Genomic DNA, 25,871 nt, shown 5'->3' with positions numbered 1-25,871 from the left:
TTTTCAAAGATATTATTGAAGTTAAAACAAAGGCAAGAGATGGGGGCTTCTTTTAGCTTTTAGAGACCTCGCGTTGAGCCGTTGACAGCAATGTTGCATGAATCGGCTTTACAACATGCGATCGTATCTACGCAGTTCGAGTGGAATTTCAGTCAAAGACAGCAAAATTCTTTCGTATTTCATCTTCAAATATAATTCGAAAGCATTCACTGTATATATGGCTTTTGTTTAATCCTGGGTCTTAATATCCGACCCTCGCAGAGCCTAGACAAAACGCAGCTTGAGTGTCGCGATTTGTTTACGCCGCAATTATATGCGCAATGTTTTCTCCGACAGTAGTCGGAAATATCCGTATTTTTTTTTCGTGCTTTTTCGTGGAGCAATCGTAACGATACGGCCTTGAACACATTGAACAGCGGTCTACCTATAACAATTCAAATATGGCGTCGCAAAAACAAAGCGTCGAACGCATATTTTGCTGTTTCATTTGCTAATTTCGCTGCCGTAATCGACTGCCTCGAAAGGTCCTTGCAATTTTAAAGTATAGAATTGTCAGATCTCGGTGAAATTTGCACTGTTTATTTGTGTAATGTTAAGGAATATGTGTATAAATACCATAGGCGTACGAGGCGGGGGGGGGGGGGGGGGGGCGAGGGGGGCTGTGGCCCCCCCAGTGCCCAAATTTTTCGGGCAAAATGCTAAGAATTCCGGCAACAAGACTAGAGAAAAATAGAAAATAAGCCAAAAAAGTCTAAAACGAATTACATCAACAGGAAATATACCGAGCGTTGTGGTTCAAAAGTCCAAATTTCTAATTCATCTGCTTTCGTTTCCTCTCGCAAATTGCTTTTACCATGTTCGATTTTGCTCGCAAATTCTGCGTGACCCCTCAGTTCGATTCAGTTGCAATCAGCTTTTCCATAACTTGTATTTAGTTCACAGGGCTAGCTTAAAACTTTCAATGAAGTGTTTTAAACCCATTTTTCCCTAAATGTTTTGACGCTTTTTAGTGCAGAATGCACTATTGTGATGGTTTGGTGGGTTGGCGTCTGCTAAACCCCTAAACCACTAAACCGCTAACGCGGTGTAAACTTTTAATCACCGATTAATTAATTGTATAATAAAATTGAACGCTAAGAAATTTGAACGACGTTTCGACCGTTCGACGGTCATTTTCAAGTTAGGTGTTTGAATAAAATTACATGTGTAAATATAGTAAAAGCGCTAAAATATGTACATATTTTAGCGCTTTTACTATATTTACACATGTAATTTTATTCAAACACCTAACTTGAAAATGACCGTCGAACGGTCGAAATATTTTAGCGCTTTTACTATATTTACACATGTAATTTTATTCAAACATCTAACTTGAAAATGACCGTCGAACGGTCGAAACGTCGTTCAAATTTCTTAGCGTTCAATTTTATTATACAGTCAACTTCCAAAAACTTGTTGATTCGAATTAATTAATTAATATCAATTAATTAATTATTCCTTGTGGAGGGCGTGGGGGTGGGGAGCACCTGACCGTACCCCTAGGTAAAACCTAGAGCACATCTACGTTACTTTCATATGAAGATCTCAAACGTATATATTTGTTTCAGAAAACCCTTTGCTCTCCTTGTGGTACTACTCAACGTAATTTACACCAAACGCATGGGCAGATTAGTCTACGTTGTTTTCTGGAACTATCGTGAACATCGCTTGTATTGCGTGTTTGCGGTAGGCTTCCTGCAGACTTCTTGGCGCCAAGTAAAAACCGCAAATTAATTAAATTAGATTTTGTGACTTTCACAGGGCTTTCGTAATTAGGTATGCAAAAACTTGCACCGGGATTTTCGGCGTGAACACCTGATAACCAGGAAACAAATATCCTAGCTGTGCTGCGTTTTAAAAAACCTTTCGAAAAATATGTTTTTTGATTAGATTTGTTTCTTTAGTTTTTGAGAATCGTCTTTCGTGCAGTCTAAACCGTAACTTAATTAAATTAATCAAATGTCATCGATGCCGCCGTAAAACAAACAAAAAACAAAAGTTTCATGTTATCGCATTTTCAAGGAAGACAAAAGTATTTTGTTACAAACGAACAAAAGTGTCGTGTTACGTTTGCAAAGATTAACGTAAGGAACACCTGGGAAAGAATACAAGTAGCCTGTGAACAGTTTTTCCGAAAGTAAAATAAAGCAAATAAACACGAACATAAATAAAACATCATACTTTCAATTGTTCCATATTGCATTCTGCACTTACCAAATCATCGAGATTTTTGACAAAATTATACGGCTGCATGCATTTCCTCCGCGAAGATAGGAAATTGTTAAACTAAACTACAAAGAAACTGTAATGATAAGTTCGAAGAACAATGCACAGGATTAACCTTCGACTCATACTTCATGCAAAAACGTCGATATCTCGAAGAGACTTTGATTTTCATATATATAATATATACTTTTTTGGGTACCCTTGTTTAGTAATCCTACTGTTGAACAGTAAGTATCTGGTAAGCTCACACTGGCTACATTGCAAACTTGTCTCAGCTCAGATTGCGTCACTGCGCAGTGACGTTACGCTGATGGCCTTGTTTCCATCAATAACGGGGCCACTCTGTAAATCACTATTTGTGACATAGGCTTCCTCAAAAAAGATTTATTTTATTATTATAGCGAGTTCGGTAATGTATATTTTAAAAAGCGATTATTTAACTGTGTGAAAATAAAGATTATCCTGTCTGGGTAGAAAAATCTCGAGAGAATGCGCTCGATTTTTTTTACCCACAGGGTAGCCCAGGCTAAGGGGAAATAGTCTGGACGTAGTCCCTAGTGTTGTGGTCTGGCCTGTTCTAAAGTTTGGCTTTTGACCACCTAATTTCACAAACGAATAAACGAACGATGACAAAACGAAGACCGGCTTAAATAACGAAGATTTGCAAAAAATTTGGGAAGAAAACGAAGATCGTGGGTACCCATAGAGAGGCTCAACAATTCTATCGGCGTTACGAGGTTGCGTTAAATCGATCAGTGCGAGGCATTGCGTCTCCATGCATTATTCTTTTTAACACATTGTTACCATGAGACAACGTTAAGTCACCACCTTGTTTTCTTGTCAATCTACCATGTACGGAAAGGGAGGGGGGGGGGGGTAAATAGAGGGGGCCTAATTAAAAATATAACTTTCGGGGGGTGGGGCTTATTGACGGTTTTTTGGGAATTACGCCCCTGATGAGGGCCCGGTTTTTTGTTTCGTTTCCTCAGAAACGATACGGTATTATTTTGGCTTCGATGTGAACTATTTACACAGTGGGGACTACTATCCAATCAGAAGAACGGTCGTAACCACAAAGTAAATACGTTTGACCGATGGCAATTAATTTCGTAAAAACATGTTCTTCAAATATCGGAAAGATATTCCTCAGCATGATTAAAAAATATTGAGATTCGTTGCAAACAGAAATATCTGGCGACTGCAATGGTTTTAAGTTTGATTAAAGCGATGTATTGTAAGAAAACTAGAGAAAGCTCTCGTAGCGTTTAATTGTTAAGTAAACATTCTAGCGATTTTCTGAAACGGAAGTAAATTTCCACCAATCAGTGTTTGAAAGCGCAAACAAAAACGGGATGACTTGTCGTGTTTGCTCGCACGGGTGGCTGCTATCCAATCACAAGAACGGTCGTAACCACAAAGTAAATACGTTTGACCGATGGCAATTAATTTCGTAAAAACATGTTCTTCAAATATCGGAAATATATTCCTCAGCATGACCAAATATATTGAGATTCGTTGCAAACAGAAATAGCTAACGACTGAAATGGTTTTAAGTTTGATTAAAGCGATGTATTGTAAGAAAACTAGAGAAAGCTCTCGTAGCGTTTAATATTATTCTGAAACGGAAGTAAATTTCCACCAACCAGTGTTTGCAAGCGCAAAGAAAAACGTTTGCTCGCACGGTAGAGCTTAAGTGCACTACAAAGAGAAGTGCATATTTACAGGTGAGTTACAAAGTTAATTTCACTTCATGTAACAGAGGAATGTATAAATGTGGGAAATTGCCCTATTCTATTTGTACAGGAAAATTCACGGCATCTTCGACGTCACAAACAGCGCGAATACACGCAAAATTGCGTGGGTTCTCGCGTGGATGTACCCGGAATTGCGTGATCAGTGTCACGTGCGTCGCAAAAACATTCGAGTCTGCACGGAAAGTTGAGAACGAAAAAGAAGACAGTCAAGTTCTGTTCAAAGGTTAAATTTTGTATGGACAGTATCGTATAGCAAGGTGTGCAACTGCCGTGTCGAACTAAATTCGTCTCCTTAGTTGATGTAACGCTCAACATTAACTACCGTTGCAACTGCTGGAGCAGATTTCTGAGATTAAATTATTGATATAAACATTATTTGGATTATTCAAAGCCATCGCGGTATGATCGAAACTCCACAGTATCGCCAAAAATGCAAATCGTAGATTAAATTATTACCTTTTGACAAAAAGCTTGAGGTATATACTTCTCTGAGTTGATCACATGCTCAAATCAAATAAATACCATATTCTAAACAAACCAAAACCCTGGTCGACAAGAAAAGAGATAAGCACAAATGCACTGTTTCGAAGCCATTTCTTCAAAATCAAATGCCTGTTGTCACTTTACAAAGACACGTAAACAACCAACCATGTAACATTCAAAGTTATGCTATCAGGTGCCATTTTTAAGCAAAAAGTGTTCTGCAGAAATAAAAAAAATCATTTTAATTTTCACTGGATGAGTAAAAACGATAAAGACAAGCTCCTTTCACTTAACTTAATTTGGAAAGAAAGACACATGCTATTTCTATAAAGAGACATATTTACGTGTTACTTGAACTCTTGAAAGGCCATCCCCTTTTTTTTCTCTGTTTAGCGTCGTCCGACCGACCCAGATTTTCGCGTTTTCAAAAAAAAAAAAAAATTTATACAGAAGGTATAGAAGGCAATGACACATTATTTTAAATATTGTTTCATCCTTTTGACGCTGTTCTTGTTTGAGTTTAACCACGACGTCGATTTTTCCTTCCTCCATTGCCGCCATGTTGACTTTGTAACCATGTCTTCTTGTTTCCAGGCTCCACGGACAGTATGCTGAGGTACCGGGCCTCCTAGTTCCAGACTCCTTATCCACTTTTTTTTTTTGAATTTTTTTTTTAATTCCGACCGACCGACCCAAAATCAGAAAACACATACGACGATAAACGAAAAAAAAAAAGGGGATGGCCAAAGCCAAACTGCAGCAGGACGTAGTTTATGTCTCCTTTACATAAAATGGACAGTAGGTGTTAAACTGAATATGAAGTTCTTCTTTTCATTCTTCACTCGTGCATAAATTCGGCAAATTCAACATACACTAGGACCTTCTCCAAATTAAAGTAAACCACAAACCCATCTCTCCTTAGTGTTACACTATTCTCACCCTTCCGCAATCTGGAAACGAAACACTATTTCTTTTTGAAATAGCTGCTTGTTTGGACAAAAGTTGCAGTAGGATTACCCTCCTCCCGCTCCGAAACAAAAAAACAGTCCCCGCTGCCCAAGTTTGCGTTTGAGGCCGGACGTATCATCCGTCGTTTCCCATTCCACGTCCGGTACTTTAACACTAATAGTTGGGAGGTTATTTTTTTGTTACTATTATATATTCTTTTTTACTTACTATGTAAGCATCTCATGAACATACTGACTAGAGGATAACAGAATAAACAATTAAGTTCTTCAAAACGGCCACATTCCTCTTTTTTCTTTGCTTATCAAGCGCCATATTTTATCGGTTTCCATCTTCATTTTATCAGCAATTCTCCCTCCCCCCCCCCCCCCTACCAACTGTCCATTTTCATTTTATATTTTACTTTTTAAAGCCAGCCCTGCCAGGTAAACAGATTCCTGGATTCCAGAAACGCTGGAAACGGCGTTTCTAAGTGTTCTATTTTAAAATTGTCCTGGGGAGCATGCCCCAGACCCCCCAGGTACTTGCGCCTTCTGCGCTCGCGAGGCGGCTTGCGGCGTGAAAAAAAAAATCACGTCCGGTGCTTTCACAACTGTGTCCGCAGGGCGCTACTTTACAAAATTGTTGAAAACCCTAATAAAATATAAATATGTCACCTGGAAAAAAATTGGCTTGCGGCCAGGTCCACCCTTACAATATCTCATTTTATCTATCTATCAATATCTCAACGGTTTGCTGCTTTTTATACAGGTAAAATGTAAAAGAAATTATACATTGGTTTGGTTTTTATCTTTATTTTGTAGTTATTTACAAAGTCTATTGTTTTTGATGGGTATGTCAATTTTGGGACGTTGTATTGATGGCGAAATTATGGAATAAAAAACTATAATGACAGTAAGGACAGTTTTGAGTTATTATAACTTGGGACAGTGACAAGAAGCTATTGACAGACAAGAATTTGATAACCATGTTTAAACAGGTGTGTCTAAAACTTTTGTGTCAAACAACTTATGCTCCTATTTTGTAAACCTGATTTTGGTGTGCAGTAAGACTTACTAGTAACACGCTCCTGTTTGCTGTCCTGCACAAGTTGTTAGATCTATTTTCAAGTAAAGCTCTCTAACTCAGACAGAAAGGTAGTCTGGTTATTCATCAAATTTCTTTCTTTCTTCTTTTTGTGTGGAAAAGAAACCTACGAGTCTCAGTGTTTTACCCTTCTTGTATTTGTTTTTCCCTGGATAAGATAATTTTTTTTTTCATTTTTTCTGCTATTGTAACACTAGGAAAGTGAAGTAATAAGATTCCAACAATCGACAAGTCACAACTAATATGCCAGTGTTTGATCATTCTCTATTCTCCTTCTTCAAAACCAATGATTCCTGTGAGCTTTTTGGGAATTTTCTGGAAAGCTTGAAGAGTATTCAGCAGGTTATTGTCATGTTGGTAAAGTTTATACAACTCCCCAGGCCTCTTCAAACGCAGTGCAGATTTTGGCACAAGTTAAAGCTCCTGATAGCGGGTACTGACTGATTGCCACAGTTTCTTCTACATACGGCACATCAACCTAAACAAGAGAAACAACTGTGGATTGGTTTTGTGCATGATAAACAAAATGAAGAACAGTGTGCCAGACCCATTCTCAAGAAGGGCAGGGGCAAGGGGATCAAGGAAACAAAATTGCTCAAGCTCAAATAAGAATCATACACAACATATTCTGATGAATACAGTGAAACCCTTTTTATGGGGGTGTAATATCGTCTCTGGAACATTTAATTGCTGGATTTCACCTGAAGATCTATAAAACATCTAGGATTGTGTATTTAAAGTACTGATATATATACTAGTAATACGTGACTCGCAGGGCCTCGCGAAGCTCTGGAGTGGATTATTTGAAGTTGAACATTGTAAATATTCAATTTTCCAGAGTAGGCAGGAAGATATATTTGTTAAAAATTAGTAACGGGCATGGCCGCGACACCCTCGTTCCCAGGGTCTACTCCGCTTTGAAGATGGCGGCTCTTTCAGGTTCGTAAAGAGGTATAAAGCGTTAGGAAGCGCAGGCTATATTCAAAATCATCGACAAATTATTGGATAGTCGCATTTTGGACATTTATTTGAGGGCATTAAAAAAAAAGAAGAACGAACGGCAGGAGGATTCGAACCCTCCGCCCGCGCGCCCCTGATGGCGATGAAAGGTTTATAGCCTGAATAGGCGTTGAGGGAGTATTATGTGGAAATCAGTGTTATTTTAATCCGAAAAGAAAAACGATAAAAATGAAAGGCTCAGGATTCGAACCCAGAAAAAAAAGAAGGGAAAAAAAAAAAAAAAAAAAAAAACCCTAGCCGGATTCGAACCCGCGCCCTCAGTCCCGAAGATCTGATTTCAAGTTCGACGCCTTACCATTAGGCCACCAGCACGCGGCGGCCGTGTGACGTCATTTCCGCCACACACCAAGCTCACAAATAAATAAATATATATATATATATATATGACCGTAAACTCCACACGAGATTTCATCCCGCCTGAGCCCTTTGAGGGACAAAATTATACACCCCGCTACGCTCGGCCTTCGGCCTCGCTTCGCGAGGAATAAAATGACTACTATTTGGCTTTAATCTATTTGCTTGAAACTAAATAATGCTGTCACGTTTTTTTTCACAGATAGTTGGGATCTCACATGTAGTATAGGCAATCTTACCGAGCCGTGAGCCATAGCTCCAACGACAAAAACAATGGGCTCATCTTTTGGAATGATATCCTTTAGCTTTGAAAGTTTTTCTGAATGGAAAGACGTTCCTGAAAAGATAGAAAAGCTATATTAATATTCACACTTGATGAATGGAAGTTCATACATGTACTTACATTGTCCGTCTGCTGTGCAAAGGTCATGCAAAAAATGAAGGATTGACCCCTGTTGGGAGAACTTAAAAATGTTCCTCCCAGTATCTGATGTCACTGACTAGTTAACAACATATCTACAGACACAAACAAACTTGCACAAAACTTCAAATCTTAATGTGCTATTCAGACTTGGCAAAAACATCATTTACCATAATGTGCACTGTGTGAGACAAGGGAACCAGCTAGTCTGTTGAAGATCCTAACTGGACTATGACGCTCACTTTATTATAGGACTGTATATGGGTATGTGCATGTGTCCAGTGTCACATGCAAGACGCATGGACAGCTGGACACAGACAAGGACTGAACACCCTGTGCACTTCCCAACAATCCAGCAAAATATAAATGGCCATTCCAAAATTGACTTAAGCCTCTGTGTGAAAATTTGGCTTGGTGCAAAACCTTTCAAATAGAAATGAGTTTGATTTACATGAAAACAACCATGTGAGTAAGGTTCATTATTATATAAAAAGGTTTTTTCACCAGACCTTGTTGAATATCGTCACTTAACCGAGCATCCAAGTACATGTACAAATATCAAGAATTCTGACAGCAATTTACCACCAATGTCGGAGACTGGGTCCGAGTATTGTTAAGATTTTTGATTGACAGATAGTTATGTAATAAGTTGCACGTTGTAGTTATGAAAATCAGTGATGCGAACTCTGTGAAGCGATCAACTCAGTGAAGTGAAGTAGTGAATATAAAATCAGTTTTGTTCACAAGTGACGTGAGTTTTTGTTGGGCAACAATTGGAGGCATTCCCGACAAAAGTGGCACCTCCGACGGGACAGTGTCCTCAAACAAGAGGAAAAGAGCCGAAAAACTACAGTGAATTATAAAACGAAAGATGGATGCTGCGAACCGTGATCTAGCGACGAGATTAACTCAACTTAAAATAACCAGGGACAAAACCGAAGCCATATTAGCGGCTCGAAATAGCAACCGTATCAAGAGACATAAGGAGGCGATACATGCCGTCGTCTCTTCTGTGGAAAAGTCAAAGCGAAAAGTCGAAGAGCTAAAAATTGCCGCTGGGGAAGAAATGGCCGACATTAGCACGTGGTGTGATGGAGTAGAGGCGGATATAGCGGCTGTTGACCAAGATATGGACAACATTTCTACATGCCTAAGCGAAATCGATCAGGAACAAGTTGATAAAACCAGAAAGGAGCAGTTAGCCTTCGAAAAGGAGCTATTGGAACAGAAAGTCAAATACAACGAGGAGCTAGGAAGACTTCAATCGTCAAACGCAAAGGAAAACACAAGTCACGTGGGAAATCAAGGCACTGCGGCGAAACTGCCGAAGCTTGCAATTACGAAGTTCAATGGAACTAACCTCGATTGGTCAAGGTTTTGGGGCCAATTTACCGAAGGAATCGACAAGTCTGGCATGGCTGCTATTACAAAATTTTCCTATCTCAAGGAATTTGTTGTGCCTACGGTCAGGAGAAGCATCGACGGCTTGCCGTTCACCGCCGATGGCTATGAGAGGGCAAAGGGCATTTTGTGCGAGGGTTATGGTAATTCAAGCGAAGTGGAGAAAGCCTACGTGGGAGATATCTTGGATTTGCCGAAGATTAGCGGAAACCAGCCTCGAAAAATACATCAATTTTACGAACGGTTGTTGTATGATGTTCAGTCGCTCGAAACTATGGGAAAATTAAGTGAAGTCAACGGAAATGTAGCCCTCACGATCGATAAATTGTCTGGAATTCGTGGCGATTTGGTTAGGAACGATGAGAACTGGCAAAGTTGGGACTTTCTGCAATTGTGCGAAGCTTTGAAGTCGTGGACTCGCCGAAATCCTGTGGAGTCAAATTCAGCTGACCCGCCAAAACGTGATCGCTCGCCCTCACGTGTTTACAACACGCGACAACAAGAAGCCAAAACACGTGTTTGCGTGTACTGTGAAGATACCTCGCACAGGTGTTCTGACTGCCCGCGCGTAACTACTCTTGATGGGAGGAAGAAAATTCTGGCGGAGAAAAGACTTTGCTTTAACTGTACTGGCCCTAAACATAGGGCGGCCGAATGTACCAGTAAAATGTCATGTTATTTCTGTTCAAGAAGACATCACACTTCTATCTGCATTGATCAAAAACCCAAGGGGGAGAGTGTTATGTCTTCGGTTGATGATGATAAGGTTATTTATCCTGTTGTGGTGGTTAAAGTCGGTGGAATTGAATGTCGTGCGTTGTTAGATTCTGGTGCATCTAGCTGTTATGCCTCTGCCAAGCTGTTGGACCTGCTGGGAAAACGGCCAACAGAGATCAAGCCCAAAAAGGTTGTGATGCTTATGGCTTCTACCACAGCGAAAATGGAGATTTACAAGAGCACTGTTTCGTCTAAGTCTGGGGATTACAATTTAGAAGTCAATCTCACCAAAGTAAACCGAGGAGAGCTCCTTAGCCTGGAAAATCCCAGATATGAACAGTTGATGAAAACCTACTCTCATTTGAAGGGCGTGGAAATGGACGACATAGACACCAAACCATTACTTCCAGTTCATGTTATTCTAAGCGCTGGGGTGTTCGCTCGAATCAAAACTGACACTCGACCACGGATTGGCAATCAGGGAGAACCTGTGGCTGAACGCACCAAGTTGGGATGGGTCATTCTTTCCCCAGGGGAGGAAATCGATACTACACACATGCTTCTTACACAGACCAGTCAAGTGGATTATGAGGAACTATGCAAATTAGATGTGTTGGGACTTGAGGACACACCACAGCATGACCAAGGTGAAGTGTACATGGAATTTCGAGAACAGTTGTCACGCAATGAAGCGGGATGGTATGAGGCAGCGTTGCCATGGAAGGGCAATCATCCCCCACTCCCTTCTAACAAACAAGGAAGTCTCCGCAGACTAGAGAATTTAAAGCGCAAGCTGGAACGAACAGGGATGGAACAGGCCTACAGTGAGATCATCGAAGAACAGAAAGCTGAAGGTGTAGTGGAAGCAGCTGATCAAGAGCCTCGAGGAGTTGAATTCTACATCCCACATAAACCTGTCATTAGAGAAGAAGCTGCGACAACGAAAGTCCGTGTGGTGTATGATGCATCAGTCAAGGCCCACCCCAATGCTGTATCGTTGAATGATTGTTTGTACCCAGGGCCCCCACTGCAAAACAAATTGTGGAATGTACTGGTTAGGTCACGTACACATCCTGTAGCTGTTGTGGAAGATCTCAAGAAAGCATTTTTGCAAGTACGAATAAAAGAGTCTGACCGTGATGCTCTGCGGTTTCATTGGAAGCAAGGAGAACACTCAGAGATTGAGACATTGCGTTTTACTAGAGCCTTATTTGGCCTAGCACCATCTCCTTTTCTTCTAGGAGGTGTGATCACGTACCACTTGGAAACCTGGGAAGCACGTGAACCACATGCAGTGGCTGAACTACGCAAAAGTCTCTATGTGGACGACTTGATTAGTGGGGGCGTGACAGTGGAAAAGGCAAGGGAGCTGAAGCAGCAGGCTATCGAGATTTTTGAAGATGCAACCTTCACATTACACAAATGGCAGTCAAATGAGCCTAAATTAGAAGAGAACCCTGTCCCACCAGTGGATAAAGAGGGAACCTTTGCAAAGCAGCAACTCGTGAAACCCCATGCAGGAGGATCAGGTCTACTTGGACTGGGATGGGACAAGGAACGTGATGAGATAATTATATCCTTTCCTGAGCGGGAAGCAGACCCAACCAAGAGAGGTGTTCTTCGCAAGCTTGCAAGTATTTATGACCCCCTTGGATTTGTTTCGCCAGTAACTCTGGTGGGGAAGTGTCTGTATCGTGATGTGTGTTGTGAAAAGTTGGCATGGGACGCTGAGTTGACGGGCACTCTGAAACTCAAGTGGCAAAGGTGGGAACAGAGTCTACCCAAACAGATAGCCATTACTCGGGCCCTTGTGGAACACAGGGAACCCATCCAAGCGATTCAGCTACACGGCTTCGGTGATGCAAGCAGCCATGGCGTAGGTGCAGCAGTGTATGCAGTTGTGAGGCAAGAATCAGGCATCACTCAGCGGCTCGTAACAGCAAAGGCCAGGCTAGCCAAGCAGGGCTTAACAATTCCCCGATTAGAGTTAATCTCAGCTCATATGGTGACAAATTTGTTGATGAATGTGAAGGTTGCCATGGAGGGATTGCCTGTCACGGAACTGAATGGATGGCTAGATAGTACGGTGGCTCTCTTTTGGATAAATGGTGGAGGACAATACAAACAGTTTGTGGAGAATCGGGTACAGAAGATTCGTGCTCAGTCAGAGATTACATGGAGACATGTCCCTACCCAAGAAAACCCGGCTGATCTTGCGAGCAGAGGTGGTAGTGTTGAGTATCGTGAGATGTGGTGGGAGGGCCCAGAGTGGATGGCAGATCGTGAACGTTGGCCACCGGAACAAATTATCCAACCCTCTGCAGGAAGTACAGCTGAAGCCAAAGCTACCAAGGAATTATTTGCGCTTGCTGTGGATGTCACTGACAGGCTGGATGCTGTTCTTGAGAAGTTTGAACTGAACAAAGCTATAAACATTTGTGCATGGATTTCCAGGTTCCTGTACAATTCACGCAATCCTAACCAGAAATTAAGTGGCACACTGACAACTAAAGAGATAAAGAACCAGCATACGTTCTGGGTGAAGAGATCCCAACAGTTTTGTGACTATCAAGATGACCGTCTACAACTAAACCTGCAACCTAACCAGGATGGGATTTTGGAGTGCCGTGGTAGGATACAGGGTGTGTATCCCATATACCTCCCAGACAAACACCTGTACACCCAGAAGTTAGTGCACCATGAACACCTGCGCACTCTCCATGGGGGAGTTGGATTGACAATGACAAGTGTGAGAAGACACCACTGGGTACCACGCCTAAGAAAGCTAGCAAAGCGAACCATCCGAGGATGCCATGGTTGCCAAAAGTTTCAAGCGAGAGCAGCAGCAAACCCACCACCTGGTAACCTCCCAGTAGATCGGACGCAAGGATCTCACCCATTCCAAGTAGTTGGAGTGGATTATGCAGGGCCAATCAAATACAGGAAACATGGGAAAGTGGAAGCTAAAGCATACATTGTGTTGTATGCATGTTCTCTGTGTCGTGCATTGTACTTAGACTTAGTGCCCTCACTGGAAACCCAAGAGTTCATTCTGAGTCTGAAGAAGTTAATTGCAAGGAAGGGAAGACCAGAGAAGATTTATTCTGACAATGGAACGACATTTGTTGGTGCAGCACGGTGGCTGAGAAACGCTATGTATGATGAGAAGTTTAACAAGTTCCTTGCTGAGAATGAAATAATCTGGCAGTTCAACCTCAGCCGCACCCCATGGTGGGGTGGGCAATTCGAAAGGATGGTCGGTTTAGTAAAAAATGCCTTCTACAAGACCATTGGGTGTGGTTTCCTTTCGTGGGCAGAGTTGGAGGAAGTGCTACTTGATGTGGAGATAACCTTAAATGATAGGCCTCTTAGCTATGTGGAGGATGATGTGGCACTTCCAATCCTCACCCCTAATTCCATGATGTTTCCACAGTGCAACATCTTACCAGACCTGGAACCACATCACGTTGACGATGTGGATCTGCGACGAAGAGCTAAACATCTTAGCAAATGCAAGAATGCACTGTGGAAAAGGTGGTCAAGTGAATACGTCCTTAGCCTGAGAGAGAGGCACAACCTCAAGCATCCAGGGAAGCCCTGTACATTGGCTGTTGGAGACGTAGTGATCCTAAAGTCTGAGGACAAAAACCGGGGAAAGTGGCCTCTTGGCATTGTTCAGGAGCTGTATCCAGGAAGAGACGGAGTGGTAAGAGCTGTGAAGTTGCGATCAGGGAAGAGTTTCCTCGAAAGAGCAGTGCAGCACCTTTATCCACTGGAACTTTCTTCTGACTCAGTTGCCCGTGCACCTTCCAGGGTTCTTAATGCTGATGCAACTGTTTTCCGGCCAAGGAGACAGGCAGCTTTGCGGGCTGAGGAAAGAATCCATCAAATTGCAGAAGCCGAGGAGAATTCAGGATAACTCTGACATTGAGAACTTTAATTTAATATTGACATTGAACCATGAATTGAACTCTCGTTATACAAGGTCCTATTAGTGACTGTCTTAAGTATTTTGCAGTATCAGTTGTTGTTGTTGCCCAGTCTCCTGTATTAAGGACAAGTTACATATCTTTCCTTCGGACTGATATGGGGGGAGAGTGTCGGAGACTGGGTCCGAGTATTGTTAAGATTTTTGATTGACAGATAGTTATGTAATAAGTTGCACGTTGTAGTTATGAAAATCAGTGATGCGAACTCTGTGAAGCGATCAACTCAGTGAAGTGAAGTAGTGAATATAAAATCAGTTTTGTTCACAAGTGACGTGAGTTTTTGTTGGGCAACAATTGGAGGCATTCCCGACACCAAAGATCGATTGGTCGGTGTGTCTGTCGGTTGGTCGGTTGGTCAAAGGCAGAAAATGGTCTTTTATAATAAGCATTAAATCAGTCAGTGTTTACTCAGTGACCTACCGATTTTCCTACAACCTGTTGGTAAATGATCAGTCACAGGATTCTTGATAACCTGAAAATGAAACAGTACTTATGTGATCAACAGCTTTGTGCCATGCTTTACATGATACATGTGTTAAGTGTTGTAAACAAGTTTGCATCAAAGCCTGACAAAGTTCTGTTTTTAACAGTCCCTCACCTACCGCAAATGACCAAAAACAATAGGTTTTGCTCATTTGCATTTGGTTCGACTCGTGTGAAGTTCGAGGTTTGGCCTGGGCCTTAGTAATTTCCACGGTAAAGACTTAATGAAAACATCTTTCATTATTATGTACTGTGTGAGACAAGGGAACCAGCTAGTCTGTTGAAGATCTTAGCTGGACTATGACGCTCATTTTACTCTAGGACTGTATATGGGTATGTGCGTGTGTCCAGTGTCACATGCAAGACGCACGGACAGCTAGACACAGACAAGGACTAAACACCCTGCGCACTTCCCAACAATCCAGTTAAATGCCATTTTCAGGTAAAAAGTTAACTATTTGTACATGGAAGTTCATTCAGTGTTTTATCAATGAGTTCCATTCATATCATTACATCATAATTTAAACACATAATTTACACACAAAGTAATAATTACCTTGAGAAGCTTTTGAGGACCATCAGCAGCATGAATACTAAGTTTGTGTAGCAACTGAACTTAAATTAAAAGAAATGAATAAGTTAAGGAGGTCAGTCTTATTCGACTACCAAACGAAATACTGTAAGAGCTTCAAAAGCAAAAATACAAGATCCATTAGCCCGTATCTCTGGCACTCAGCTGTTTTAAGACTGTCCACTGATACACCTAGCACAAGACAATAGATCTATTTCCTTGTCAGTAGATTTGCTGTTGCAGTGTACCTACCCATCAGTCCACAAAACCTGTCAAATGTTCTTGGAATTCTAGTGTGAGGGTTTATCTCTATTAAAACGTTCCTTTCTGTGTGAATGTAGACTTGTAAAAGACCTGCTTTATTCAACGGGCTGTCCAGTAACATCAGCAAACTCTGTAGGTAACAAGGGTAAACAAAAACTTAGTTAATCAAGGTCTTATGCAATCTCTACCTTTTGATTTTAATTAATTAAATAACAAACTTTCCACAGCATGGTCGGTAAATGGTGTCTGTGATTAGAGCATCAGATCTTCTTCTCAATTTCTACATCATAATAAACCAACAGAAACTACATGTACATGTGCTGTGGGAAATATTTGGAAATATTGGAAATTTGAGAAATCCAAATGCAAAATAATTTTACCTAAAATGATAATTGCATGGATCTGTATAAACAAAGTACAACAGTTATCATAGTGCTTAAATACTCTGACTTGATCTTATTCGAGCTATGTATCTTTTTCAAGCTTTGCATTTAAAAATAAAAAGCATATTATGACTAAGTTACCTGGTGAGCTATGTCTGGTCGAGCTGTCGCTGGATCCTTTTTGTTTTTCCTCATAATAGTTTTGTGTTTGTCACAGTTTAGTAACTCAAAACTCTTTCCATTCTAAGGATAAAAATGATTCATTAACAGAGGGGCATGAAACTAGTAATAGAAAGTCAGGTAAAATAAATAGCCCTGAATACTCAAAGACAAAGATTCCAAAATTTACTGCGGATCAGAAATTCAGCACGAAATTGATCTGAAACGCTAGTATCGTAACAATATTAGATGCTCTATTCGTATTAATACCTTAACCGTCTCTAGAGAAGCTTTTTCCAGTATCACAATAAGCCGTTTTCCAGTGTTCTTTTCTTTTAATGTTTTAGGTATTTTTCGTGGTCTCTCAAACTCGTTGTCTTCGTCCGCCATCGTTGCACGTGTGCGATCGACAAGAAGGCTTGGTTACAAGGTCTAGTGAACGAGAGGGACTGGCGCAAATAAACATGGCGGACGATGGAAGTGTTCTCGAAGAACTTTCTGTCTGTTGTTTTCCTGAACTTGTCGAAACACTTATGAAGGAGATTCCACGCTCATTAATGGTAAGGCACTGAAAAGAATTGGTAGCCATGGTGGCCTAATGTTAGCGCTTTGGATTCCAGATCGAGAGGTCCGCTCTCACTTTTGGATACTGTCAGACACTCTCGTCCCCAAAGTCCCCGGGGGGGGGGGGGTACTCCCTATAATGGCCTATACGGGGAGGCTCCGCCCGAAAGGGGTACCTTTTCAGGCTCCAGGTATATAAAAGGGTAGGGAATTCACAAATTTAGGTATATGAAAGGGTAGGGAAATCTGCCATAATGATATTTTAAAAGGCCTTTACATAAAATATTTTGAGCGGACGCAACTTTTGGCTGTATCATCTTAATTTACTAGTAATACGTGACTCGCAGGGCCTCGCGAAGCTCTGGGTTTGGGGGGGGGGGTGGGGGTGTTGCAAATAATGAGTGATAACCGGTTTTAACCGGTGATTTGTTATTGTTGCCTAGTAACGGGCATGCCCGCGACACCCTCGTTCCCAGGGTCTACTCCGCTTTGAAGATGGCGGCTCTTTCTGGTTCGTAAAGAGGTATAAAGCGTTGGGAAGCGCAGGCTATTTTCAAAATCATCGACAAATTATTGGATAGTCGCATTTTGGACATTTATTTGAGGGCATTAAAAAAAAGAAGAAGAACGAACGGCAGGAGGATTCGAACCCTCCGCCCGCCCGAAGGTTTATAGCCTGAATTATTATAGGCGTCGAGGGAGTATCATGTGGAAATCAGTGTTATTTTAATCCGAAAAGAGAAACGATAAAAATGAAAAGCTCAGGATTCGAACCCACAAAAGAAAAAAAAAAAAAAAAAAAAAAAACCTAGCCGGATTCGAACCCCCGGCCTTAGTCCCGAAGATCTGATTTCAAGTCCGACGCCTTACCATTAGGCCACCAGCGCGCGGCGGCTGTGTGACGTCATTTCCGCCACACACCAAGCTCACAAATAAATAAATAAATAAATATATATGACCGTAAACTCCACACGAGATTTCATCCCGCCTGAGCCCTTTGAGGAACAAAATTATACACCCCGCTACGCTCGGCCTTCGGCCTCGCTTCGCGAGGAATTAAGTGCTACATAAAATTGCAAAGAACACTTCCCGTTTTAGGTAAATGTGATTTCGTGTAGGTATATGAAAGGGGTGCCTTTTTGCAAATAAAAGGTATACAAAAGGGGTACCTTTTCTATCAAAATGGTATATAAAAGGGTAAGGTGTTAGATCTCCGGGCGGAGCCTCCCCGTACAAAACTTTTTTGAGTACCCCCCCGGGCCAGAGTCACCTGTCCCTCTTGGTTGACAGGGCCTTTTCATGAGAAATTGGTGACTCTGGGGATACATGTTTTAGTTGGTCAGGTTTTAACAAAGTGAGTTTGAAATCTAGCCAATCAAATCAACAGTTTTAAAATCCTTTTGTTATAAGAGAGTTTAAAACGGTTGGTTTTTATTGGCTAGTTTTGAATTTCTTTGTTAAATTTTAGCCAATCAAATCATATGTCTTCAACGCCACATGTTGCTCCTGCAAAGGCCCCATCAGCTAGGCCCAAGGGGGGGGGGTACTCCGGCTTGTAAATGACGGGGATGATCGAATGGAGGCAAAACTGAGGACCCAAAACAATCCCTTAGTCTTTTGACATTACCCAAAAAAATCCCTGGACCAAAAATAACCCCCAAAAAATCCCTTGTCAAATTACCCCTATATTGCCAGGAGGGGCAATAATATAACACAAAGAACGCTCCTTTTGTTTATTAATCATACCATAAATACGCCAAGGCCGCGCTAAGGCACTTAAGTTCGTCTTTAATACCCAAAAAAATCCCCTATCTAAATCAAGTCACCCAAAAAAATACTTGCCAAATTTTCCAACCCAAAAAAATCCCGGAATCGAAAATTTCAAACCCAAAAAAACCCTTCGATCATCCCTGTTACTTAAAAAACCGAGTACCCCCCCTGGGCAGCTAGTAGGTAAGGATGGGCTGATACAAGTTTTTCAAAACGATACGATATCAATACGATATTTTCCTTTTTTTCTCGATACAATATCAATACTACTACGCCATAACCGTCCTGTCACCATTGGTATGTCACATGATTTGTTTGACCATACAAAGGACAGTCCTGGCACTATAAAATTATGTTAGCCATGTGTGTTGATAATTGGTCATTTTCTTTCAAGATTGCATCAGCAACGTGTCGACATCAAGTCAAAGAAGTTGAAAAATTAAAATATTGACAAGAACATCATAATTTATTTGTTTGCTCAATATTGTGCAGTTCCAGAAAATATCCATACCCATCGCATGGAAGGTCATTGGAAATTCCAAGGGGGTGGGGGTGCTCAAAAGACAAAATTTTTTAAGGAAAGAGGCTTAACTGGAATTTCCAGAGGGGTGGGGAAAGTCAAACCAAAAACCTTCTGTGGGAGGGGTTTGGATATTTTCTGGAACAACACATTTTTATCTTCACGTGCTGACCAGAAGAACACAGGCTCAGGTCACGTATACAATTATCGAAAACGTATCAAAAGTGTGATATTTTTCGGATGTATCGATATTTTTGAAATTGTCAAAATATTGGTGTATCGAATATTTAATAATAATAATAATAATAATAATAATGTTCTTTACCCAGGGAGCTCACATCACCAAAGGTGTTATTCAGTGAGGCCCTGCAAAATAATAGTTCAAATTTAAAATTAAAAGATTAAAAAATAGTTTAAGAATTAAAAAAGTTACATGATAAAAAATGTATAGTATTAAAGTTCACAATAAAAGGATAAAAAAAATTTAGCTAAAAACTACATTCTTCAAATTATATCGGCCCATCCTTACAGCAAGGAGAGACAGGTGGCTCTGGTGAAAATGAAACTGACAATACTATTGCACTAGTCAATTGAAACCACTAGGACAAGGCGAGAAAACCCCTCCCCTAATTTTTCACTTAACTGTTTCTTCATGCTGCCACCCAACTAACCAAATGCCGTGAACAGGCTACCCAACTTCGATTGCAGCGTATAATCCCTACTAAAATGGCCATGCTTACTATGCTTATTCTCTGCCCTGTGCATAGGCCTTGGCAGATTTTGCTGGCTTAATTTTTGGCATAATTAGAGCAAAAAAGCATAATTTTTTAAACGAGCACTGCCATGGCATAATTAGCAAATTTTAGCACTTTTTGGAGCATAAATTCATAGAATTTAGAAAATATGGTGTATTTTCTACAGAAATAAATTAAATTTAGGTAGTATGTTCTTAAAATGCGTGATTGTTAAGTCGTTGAAGGCATTTTACAAACGATTCAGAGATGCGAGCAGCTAATTTGGACGGCTGATGGCTGAGACAAACTGCCATTAAACACAAATAAATTTATAACAGAATATTTGAAAAAAATCATAATTTGGTGTTGTTATTGCACGCCTCTATGTACAGAATCTACGTCATTTTGTGAGCATAATTTTGGAAATCAGAAGCATAATTTGGGAATTCTGGCATAATTCTGGCATATTTTGGCAAAATTTTTGATTTTTTAAGGAGCACAATCTGCCAAAGCCTACCTGTGCAGGGGGTGGTGGTGGGGGGGACAGTGGTGGTGTTCAATTGACCGGCTGCATGAGAGTCAAGTTATACGTTTTTAAATTGTGTACTTTTTATAGATATTGGGATGCCTTCAACAAATGGCTAGAAGCGAAAAGGTCATGAGTGGCCACGTGTATGTCAGCCAGTGGCCTAACCCAGACATTGTGGTGTTTCAAAATACAGCTTTGAAAGAATATTTGGTGAGGTCAAGCTCTTAAATAATTCAAAAGTTACTATTACAATCAATTTTACAAAATTGTTGTTTTTAGGTATCACCATTATGACCACAGGTGACCCAAGCTCAAGTAAGGACTCTTGACTGTTAGCAGTATCGTGTCACACTGAAGATTCTTAAGAGGGTTTGTTTGGGAACACAAGGGTTTTATTTTAAAAGGTGTAAATTCACATGTTCTGTAAATTAAACTGATGTACTTTGTGGCCTTGCTGTATTTTTGTTATTGTTTTGTGCCTGCTCCATGGGCCTGTTTGAACTAATTTCAGCAAAAGAATAATAAAAAAACCATCTTGTTAATATCGCTTTAAACTGACCTGTGAGGTGGACAAACAACAAAAGTCAAACTGCAACAGGGCACCAGTAAGTTTGCTGTATTCACAAAATATTATTTTTTTAAAAAAACAGTAATAAAGACAAATATGTTGAATAGTCATGTTTGTATTCCTAGAGTGTTCACTCTAACTTGGTTATTTGTGTTAGGTGCCTTTTCCTGTCGTTATTTTTGCCAGTTGTTCCACTGAGAAGCTGAAAATGACATTGGAAAAAAGTCATTTGAAAACATTGTTCACAAGTAAATCAGGAATAGTAGGTATTACAACCAGTTAGTTAGCTGCATATTGTTATTAACACAGAAGTTCAGACCGCACTGAAAAAAGAAAATGGATTGTAGTTGAAAGTGATTTATTTATGTTACAGGTGATCCCAGATGCAGTGACATAGCAATTGAGAAAGTTCAACTGAATTGTTGTGAAGTCCAAGTCAATGTAGCAGCCACTCCACATTTTTGTGCACTGACTGACGGCAGCAACTTGGTGAAACAGTAAGGCGATTTTGATTTGATATGTTCTAAATGTTACCATCCCTACAGATTTCTCTTTTTAAAAATTACTTGCTAGTTAAATTTACAAATGGCATGTTTTTCAGCTACAGTTGAATCCTGATAACTTGAACCTTTTAGGGGAATCAAAAAAGGATTGAGTTATTTGGGTTCGAGTTATCAAGGGTAATATTAGTATGAAAATGACCAGGAGGGGAATCGAAACAAGTTGGAGATAGCAAGAGGTTCGAGTTATTGAGGGTTCGAGTTACCAGGATTCAACTGTAGTTGACTCCATTGAGTTTTAACACTTGCGTGTTAAAAAAAAAAAAAAAAAAAAAAAATGTTGGGGTGAACTCTCAAGGAACCTTATCCTTCTTCCACCAAAGTGTAGACCCGAAAACAATGACTTTTTTGCCTTCTTTATACACAGCAGGCACGAATTGTATGATAAGTCAGTCAGTAATTTCATTTAAATGTCAGAAATTGCAACATTAAAATACACAAATAAAATTATTAACTGGTAACACTGCACAGAAAAATTAACTAAATAGGGTAGATAAAAGTTAAAAAAAATTCGTATCTATTCATAAGTATGTATACATGTTAAAATTGGTAGTGATGGCTAGTGTGTAGGCTGTAAGACATTTACTGTTTTTTCTCCGTGAGGTAATATTCTCTTTATAAAGAAATGCCAAAGTGTACTTCTAAGACTGGTGGCTGTTATGAAGAGATTCCTCTCGTTCTGCGTGTGTCGGTTACCAAGTTAACATGTCCACTTGGTTTGTTTCCTTTTACAATAAGTTGTTCGGTTTACAGTTGAAAGGTCATTTGTACCTTAATTAATCAGATGCACTTGTGCTGAAATTACTTTAGACTGTTAAAAAACAAACACTGGTGTGTTTTTCCTTGTAGTGAATGTCCCCCTGGGTATTACATAGCTCCTTTAAAGTCCCAGGATTCACGGCTTGTTGATCGGATGTGGAAATTCGGCGGCTGGCCACGTTCATTAGAGAGACTTGAAAATCTGATCACTTACTCACTAACTGCTGGAGTGTACTGTCAAGGCACAAACGAACTTGTATCGTGGGCATTTGTTGCAGAATATGGATCTATTGGAATTCTTCACACTGTCGAGTCTCACAGAAGGAGGGGATTAGCTAAAGCTGTTATTTACCATCTCGCTATAACGCTCTTAAACCAAGGAAAAACAGTATTTAATGTCATTGAAGAAGAGAATGAAATCTCGCGACAACTTTTCTGCAAAATGGGATTTACAATTTTTCCTGACGATTTAGTAGCCTTTCTACACATCTTTTAGAACACGTGAAATTATTATAGCAACATTGTTAACATTTATATTTACATGCAATAGACAATAGACCAACTCGGAAAAGAGCAGGTCATAATTGTGAGCAATATTTATAATTCAATCAATCAACGCTATTTTTTATCGCTATTTTTTATTACCAAATACATGTAATTACCATTTCCCCCGATAGAGAGCCTGCTCGCAGGCTAAGCGTAACTAGCAGTACAGTGCCTTGCAGCACACAAGCTGGGCTGTAAGGCACTGTACACAGGGACACGATGTCGCAGCTACATGTAGCGGGGACAAAATCACATGAAGACACGTTGCAGCCACACGCCTCCTAGAAAGTATCAGCACACACTAATAACTAGAGCACGTGACGCTGCAACATGTAACCGGGACAAAGTCACAATGTTCACACAAGAGAAATTTAGTAGAGACACGTTGCAGCCACACGTCCCCTCGCACACACGAGGGGACGTGTGGCTGCAACATCATGTCCCTGCTGCATTTTGCTGGGTGTGTGCATGTTTTGATTTGATAGAAAGCGGAAAGATAGCGTATTCAAGATGGCGAGACCCAAGCTTGGTAGACATAAGATCCGTTATATTGCAAGTGACGCGCACTTACAGTCAAAATGAAATCAATTCGCGAACTCACAAAATATCCAAACTAGTCGATTCAGCCAAAGAATATAGGCAGAGGGGAGGGGGGGGGGGGGGGGGCTATAGGTGATAGGAAAATGCACCGTAAATCATGGGTGAAGAGGATTTGATATAAAAAAAACAAGACATAACACAGGAGCAGGTTGTACCTATTGAATCATTTACTTTCTTTTCAATACACGCACCGCAAAAAAGAAATTAAGGGTTTACATTTACCACAAGTGTAAATGTTTTATTGAAAAACCCCTTTGTTTACAAATTCGGAATAACAGAACTCACTAACCAACTTATTCCGTAAAAACGTATTTACACCGTTATTGGTTTCTAAAAAGTACACGTAAATCAGTTGAATAGGAGTAATGCAGTTTACGATAACCGTTCAACTCTTCATACAGGGATTAAACAGCGACAGCCAAATAATTGATAAAAGTGAGAGTTTGCTTCTTACTAAAGGAAAAGTAACTGCGGATGAGAAAAACTTAAAAACAAAAAACAAACTAACACCGTTTTCATGCCAGTGACGCTTATTGATTTGAACTTTTCCTGTGGATGTTTTTCATAAATTACACCCTTGTTGTTGTGGTATGACATGTTCGCGATCGACAAAACCAAAGCGTTTCTTGTTCGCTCAACTATATTAAAATGCTTCACTACGTGGCAGACAAAACACCAAAGACAACAAACAAGTTCTTTTTGCGTCATTTTACTCATCTGGGGGGTATTTTCATCCCTAGAGTCGTTGTTTTGAACATGGTGAGAACAACGTCATTAAGGACGCTTTGGCCCAGTCTTATATTAACAAAAGAAGCATTTACGCGAGATCAGTTTCCCAAACAAAGGGCCAAGTTCAACGCTCCAGGTATTCATATATCTTTTTCAACGGATATCTTCTACTTGCCTGGAGGTCCGAGTGAACTCTGACAACCATTTGAGATGATATGAATGCTATTAGAGATATCCAGTTCTTCTCGTAAGGTATCAGTCATAAAACATTTCTTCGGAGCTTAAAACGGAGCCTCCGGGGTTTTTAAAAGTGTTTGTGCGCAGTATTTTTGTAAGACACTTTTTACCATCAAAACAATTTAATTTAAACGGCTTATTTTGAAGAAAATTCGTGTTTGGTGTTCGGAAGGTTTCGTTTTATCCCAACTTCGTTTTTCGCTCGTGAACTCCAAATATTTTTGTCAGTCTTGATAGCTAATTATCGTACGTTCAATATTTTTGTCTTAAAAATATCAACATACCCTCGCCAATAGAAGAGTTATTCTATCTACATTTAAAGAAACAAAGACTTGTTTTTTGTTTGGCTCTTTCCGCGTTAAATGAATACTTAATTGTTCTTTCCTCCTTAGCGCATTCAAGTATAATTTAAAACTATAATTTTTAACCCTCTTTCATTATCGGCAAGTGTCAAAGGGTTTTTAGATTGCTGCTGTTTATTTTTAAACATTTACTGTACTGTGTTATTTATTTGCATAATAAGTTTTATTTAAAACATACATAAACGGCAGTTTGATACACGTATCTCTAGTCGGGTATTCACTTGTGGTTTTACTTAGAGATAATAATTTTAATCAATAAACGTTGTCTAAGAAGTTAGCTTACTATGCTACACGTTCACTTCCCATTTTATTGAAATGTCCTGATTAAGTTGCTTCTACTACAACAACAACAACAACAACAACACGATATATTTTACCCTAGTTCCTAAAATTAATAGATACACAATAGGAGTACTTGGCATTTCCATGGAAACCATACTAGGATGAACAACCAATCTGAATGTTTTTAGCTTGACTTTTTCTGTTCCAATGATATTTTTAACATTGTCAAGCGCTTTTAACTCATGGAAATGGCGCTATATAAATGATTATTATTATATTATTATTATTATACGAGGAGAACATTCCAAAATCTTAACCGTATATGCAGCATGACTTTTTTGGATTCTTTTCAAACTAATTTTGAAGATTTTCTGCATTTTTAGTAAACTATAAAATCCAAGGTAACGGACTTTAAATTTTTGGATGCTTTAGCGTGCGTACGTTTGAATTTTTGTTTGAATATACATGGGAGGAGCTAAAATAGTTTAAACGAGTTGTCACACTATGCATGGGTGGATGGAAGGGTTGGTCAGTTGTCAAATCCTGACGCAAGGAAATTGTCTAATCCCTAGTTAAGCTTTTCTTTTTATTTCTTTTGTCTTATCCACAAAACAAACATTTTAACAAATTCAAAAAAATCTGTAGGTGGAGTTCTGAGCCAAACGACTTTTTCACACATATCACAAGGTCAAAAATAGGATATGTTTGATCTTTCTTGGAATTGCTACGACGACGAATTTGACGCCATAGAGTCCTGAATTTGTTTATTGTATTAACATATTAATGTATGACACA

The 25,871-nt window shown here is 39.9% G+C and overlaps 2 protein-coding genes and 1 pseudogene across 3 annotated transcripts; 2 read left to right on the top strand and 1 right to left on the bottom strand.

Moving 5' to 3' along the window:
• Positions 1 to 6,252: 6,252 nt before the first annotated feature.
• Positions 6,253 to 16,716, bottom strand: LOC144635860 (ribosomal RNA small subunit methyltransferase NEP1-like). Its single transcript, XM_078494982.1, has 7 exons — positions 16,587 to 16,716; positions 16,299 to 16,400; positions 15,763 to 15,904; positions 15,496 to 15,554; positions 14,877 to 14,928; positions 8,168 to 8,265; positions 6,253 to 7,032 (listed from the first exon to the last, which is right to left on the bottom strand). The coding sequence occupies exons 1-7, from the start codon at positions 16,704 to 16,706 to the stop codon at positions 6,919 to 6,921; spliced, it is 687 nt and encodes a 228-aa protein (XP_078351108.1). The 5' UTR covers positions 16,707 to 16,716; the 3' UTR covers positions 6,253 to 6,918.
• Positions 8,945 to 14,723, top strand: LOC144635780 (uncharacterized). Its single transcript, XM_078494876.1, has one exon. The coding sequence runs from the start codon at positions 9,221 to 9,223 to the stop codon at positions 14,384 to 14,386; it is 5,166 nt and encodes a 1,721-aa protein (XP_078351002.1). The 5' UTR covers positions 8,945 to 9,220; the 3' UTR covers positions 14,387 to 14,723.
• A 29-nt stretch (positions 16,717 to 16,745) lies between the features above and the next one.
• LOC144635826 (glycine N-acyltransferase-like) lies at positions 16,746 to 22,987 on the top strand (annotated as a pseudogene). Its single transcript, XR_013567423.1, has 5 exons — positions 16,746 to 16,876; positions 20,521 to 20,643; positions 21,159 to 21,267; positions 21,375 to 21,498; positions 22,411 to 22,987. The product of XR_013567423.1 is annotated as a glycine N-acyltransferase-like (transcript).
• The last annotated feature ends 2,884 nt before the right edge of the window (positions 22,988 to 25,871 follow it).

The sequence above is a fragment of the Oculina patagonica genome, chromosome 1 (genome assembly GCF_052425735.1).
Source record: "Oculina patagonica isolate OP01 chromosome 1, crgOcupat, whole genome shotgun sequence".
Classification (NCBI taxonomy): Eukaryota; Metazoa; Cnidaria; class Anthozoa; order Scleractinia; family Oculinidae; genus Oculina; species Oculina patagonica.
This window is presented reverse-complemented; position numbering and strand designations above follow the sequence as displayed.

Bases quoted from the DNA above. Each gene is read 5' to 3' on its own strand.
- LOC144635860 (XM_078494982.1), bottom strand. From the start codon at position 16,706: ATGGCGGACGAAGACAACGAGTTTGAGAGACCACGAAAAATACCTAAA. The intron at 15,905-16,298 runs GTAACTTAGTCA...TGTTACCTACAG, and splicing joins GACCAGACATAGCTCACCAG to AGTTTGCTGATGTTACTGGA. The intron at 15,555-15,762 runs GTAGGTACACTG...TTTTAATTTAAG, and splicing joins CAGGTTTTGTGGACTGATGG to TTCAGTTGCTACACAAACTT.
- LOC144635780 (XM_078494876.1), top strand. From the start codon at position 9,221: ATGGATGCTGCGAACCGTGATCTAGCGACGAGATTAACTCAACTTAAA.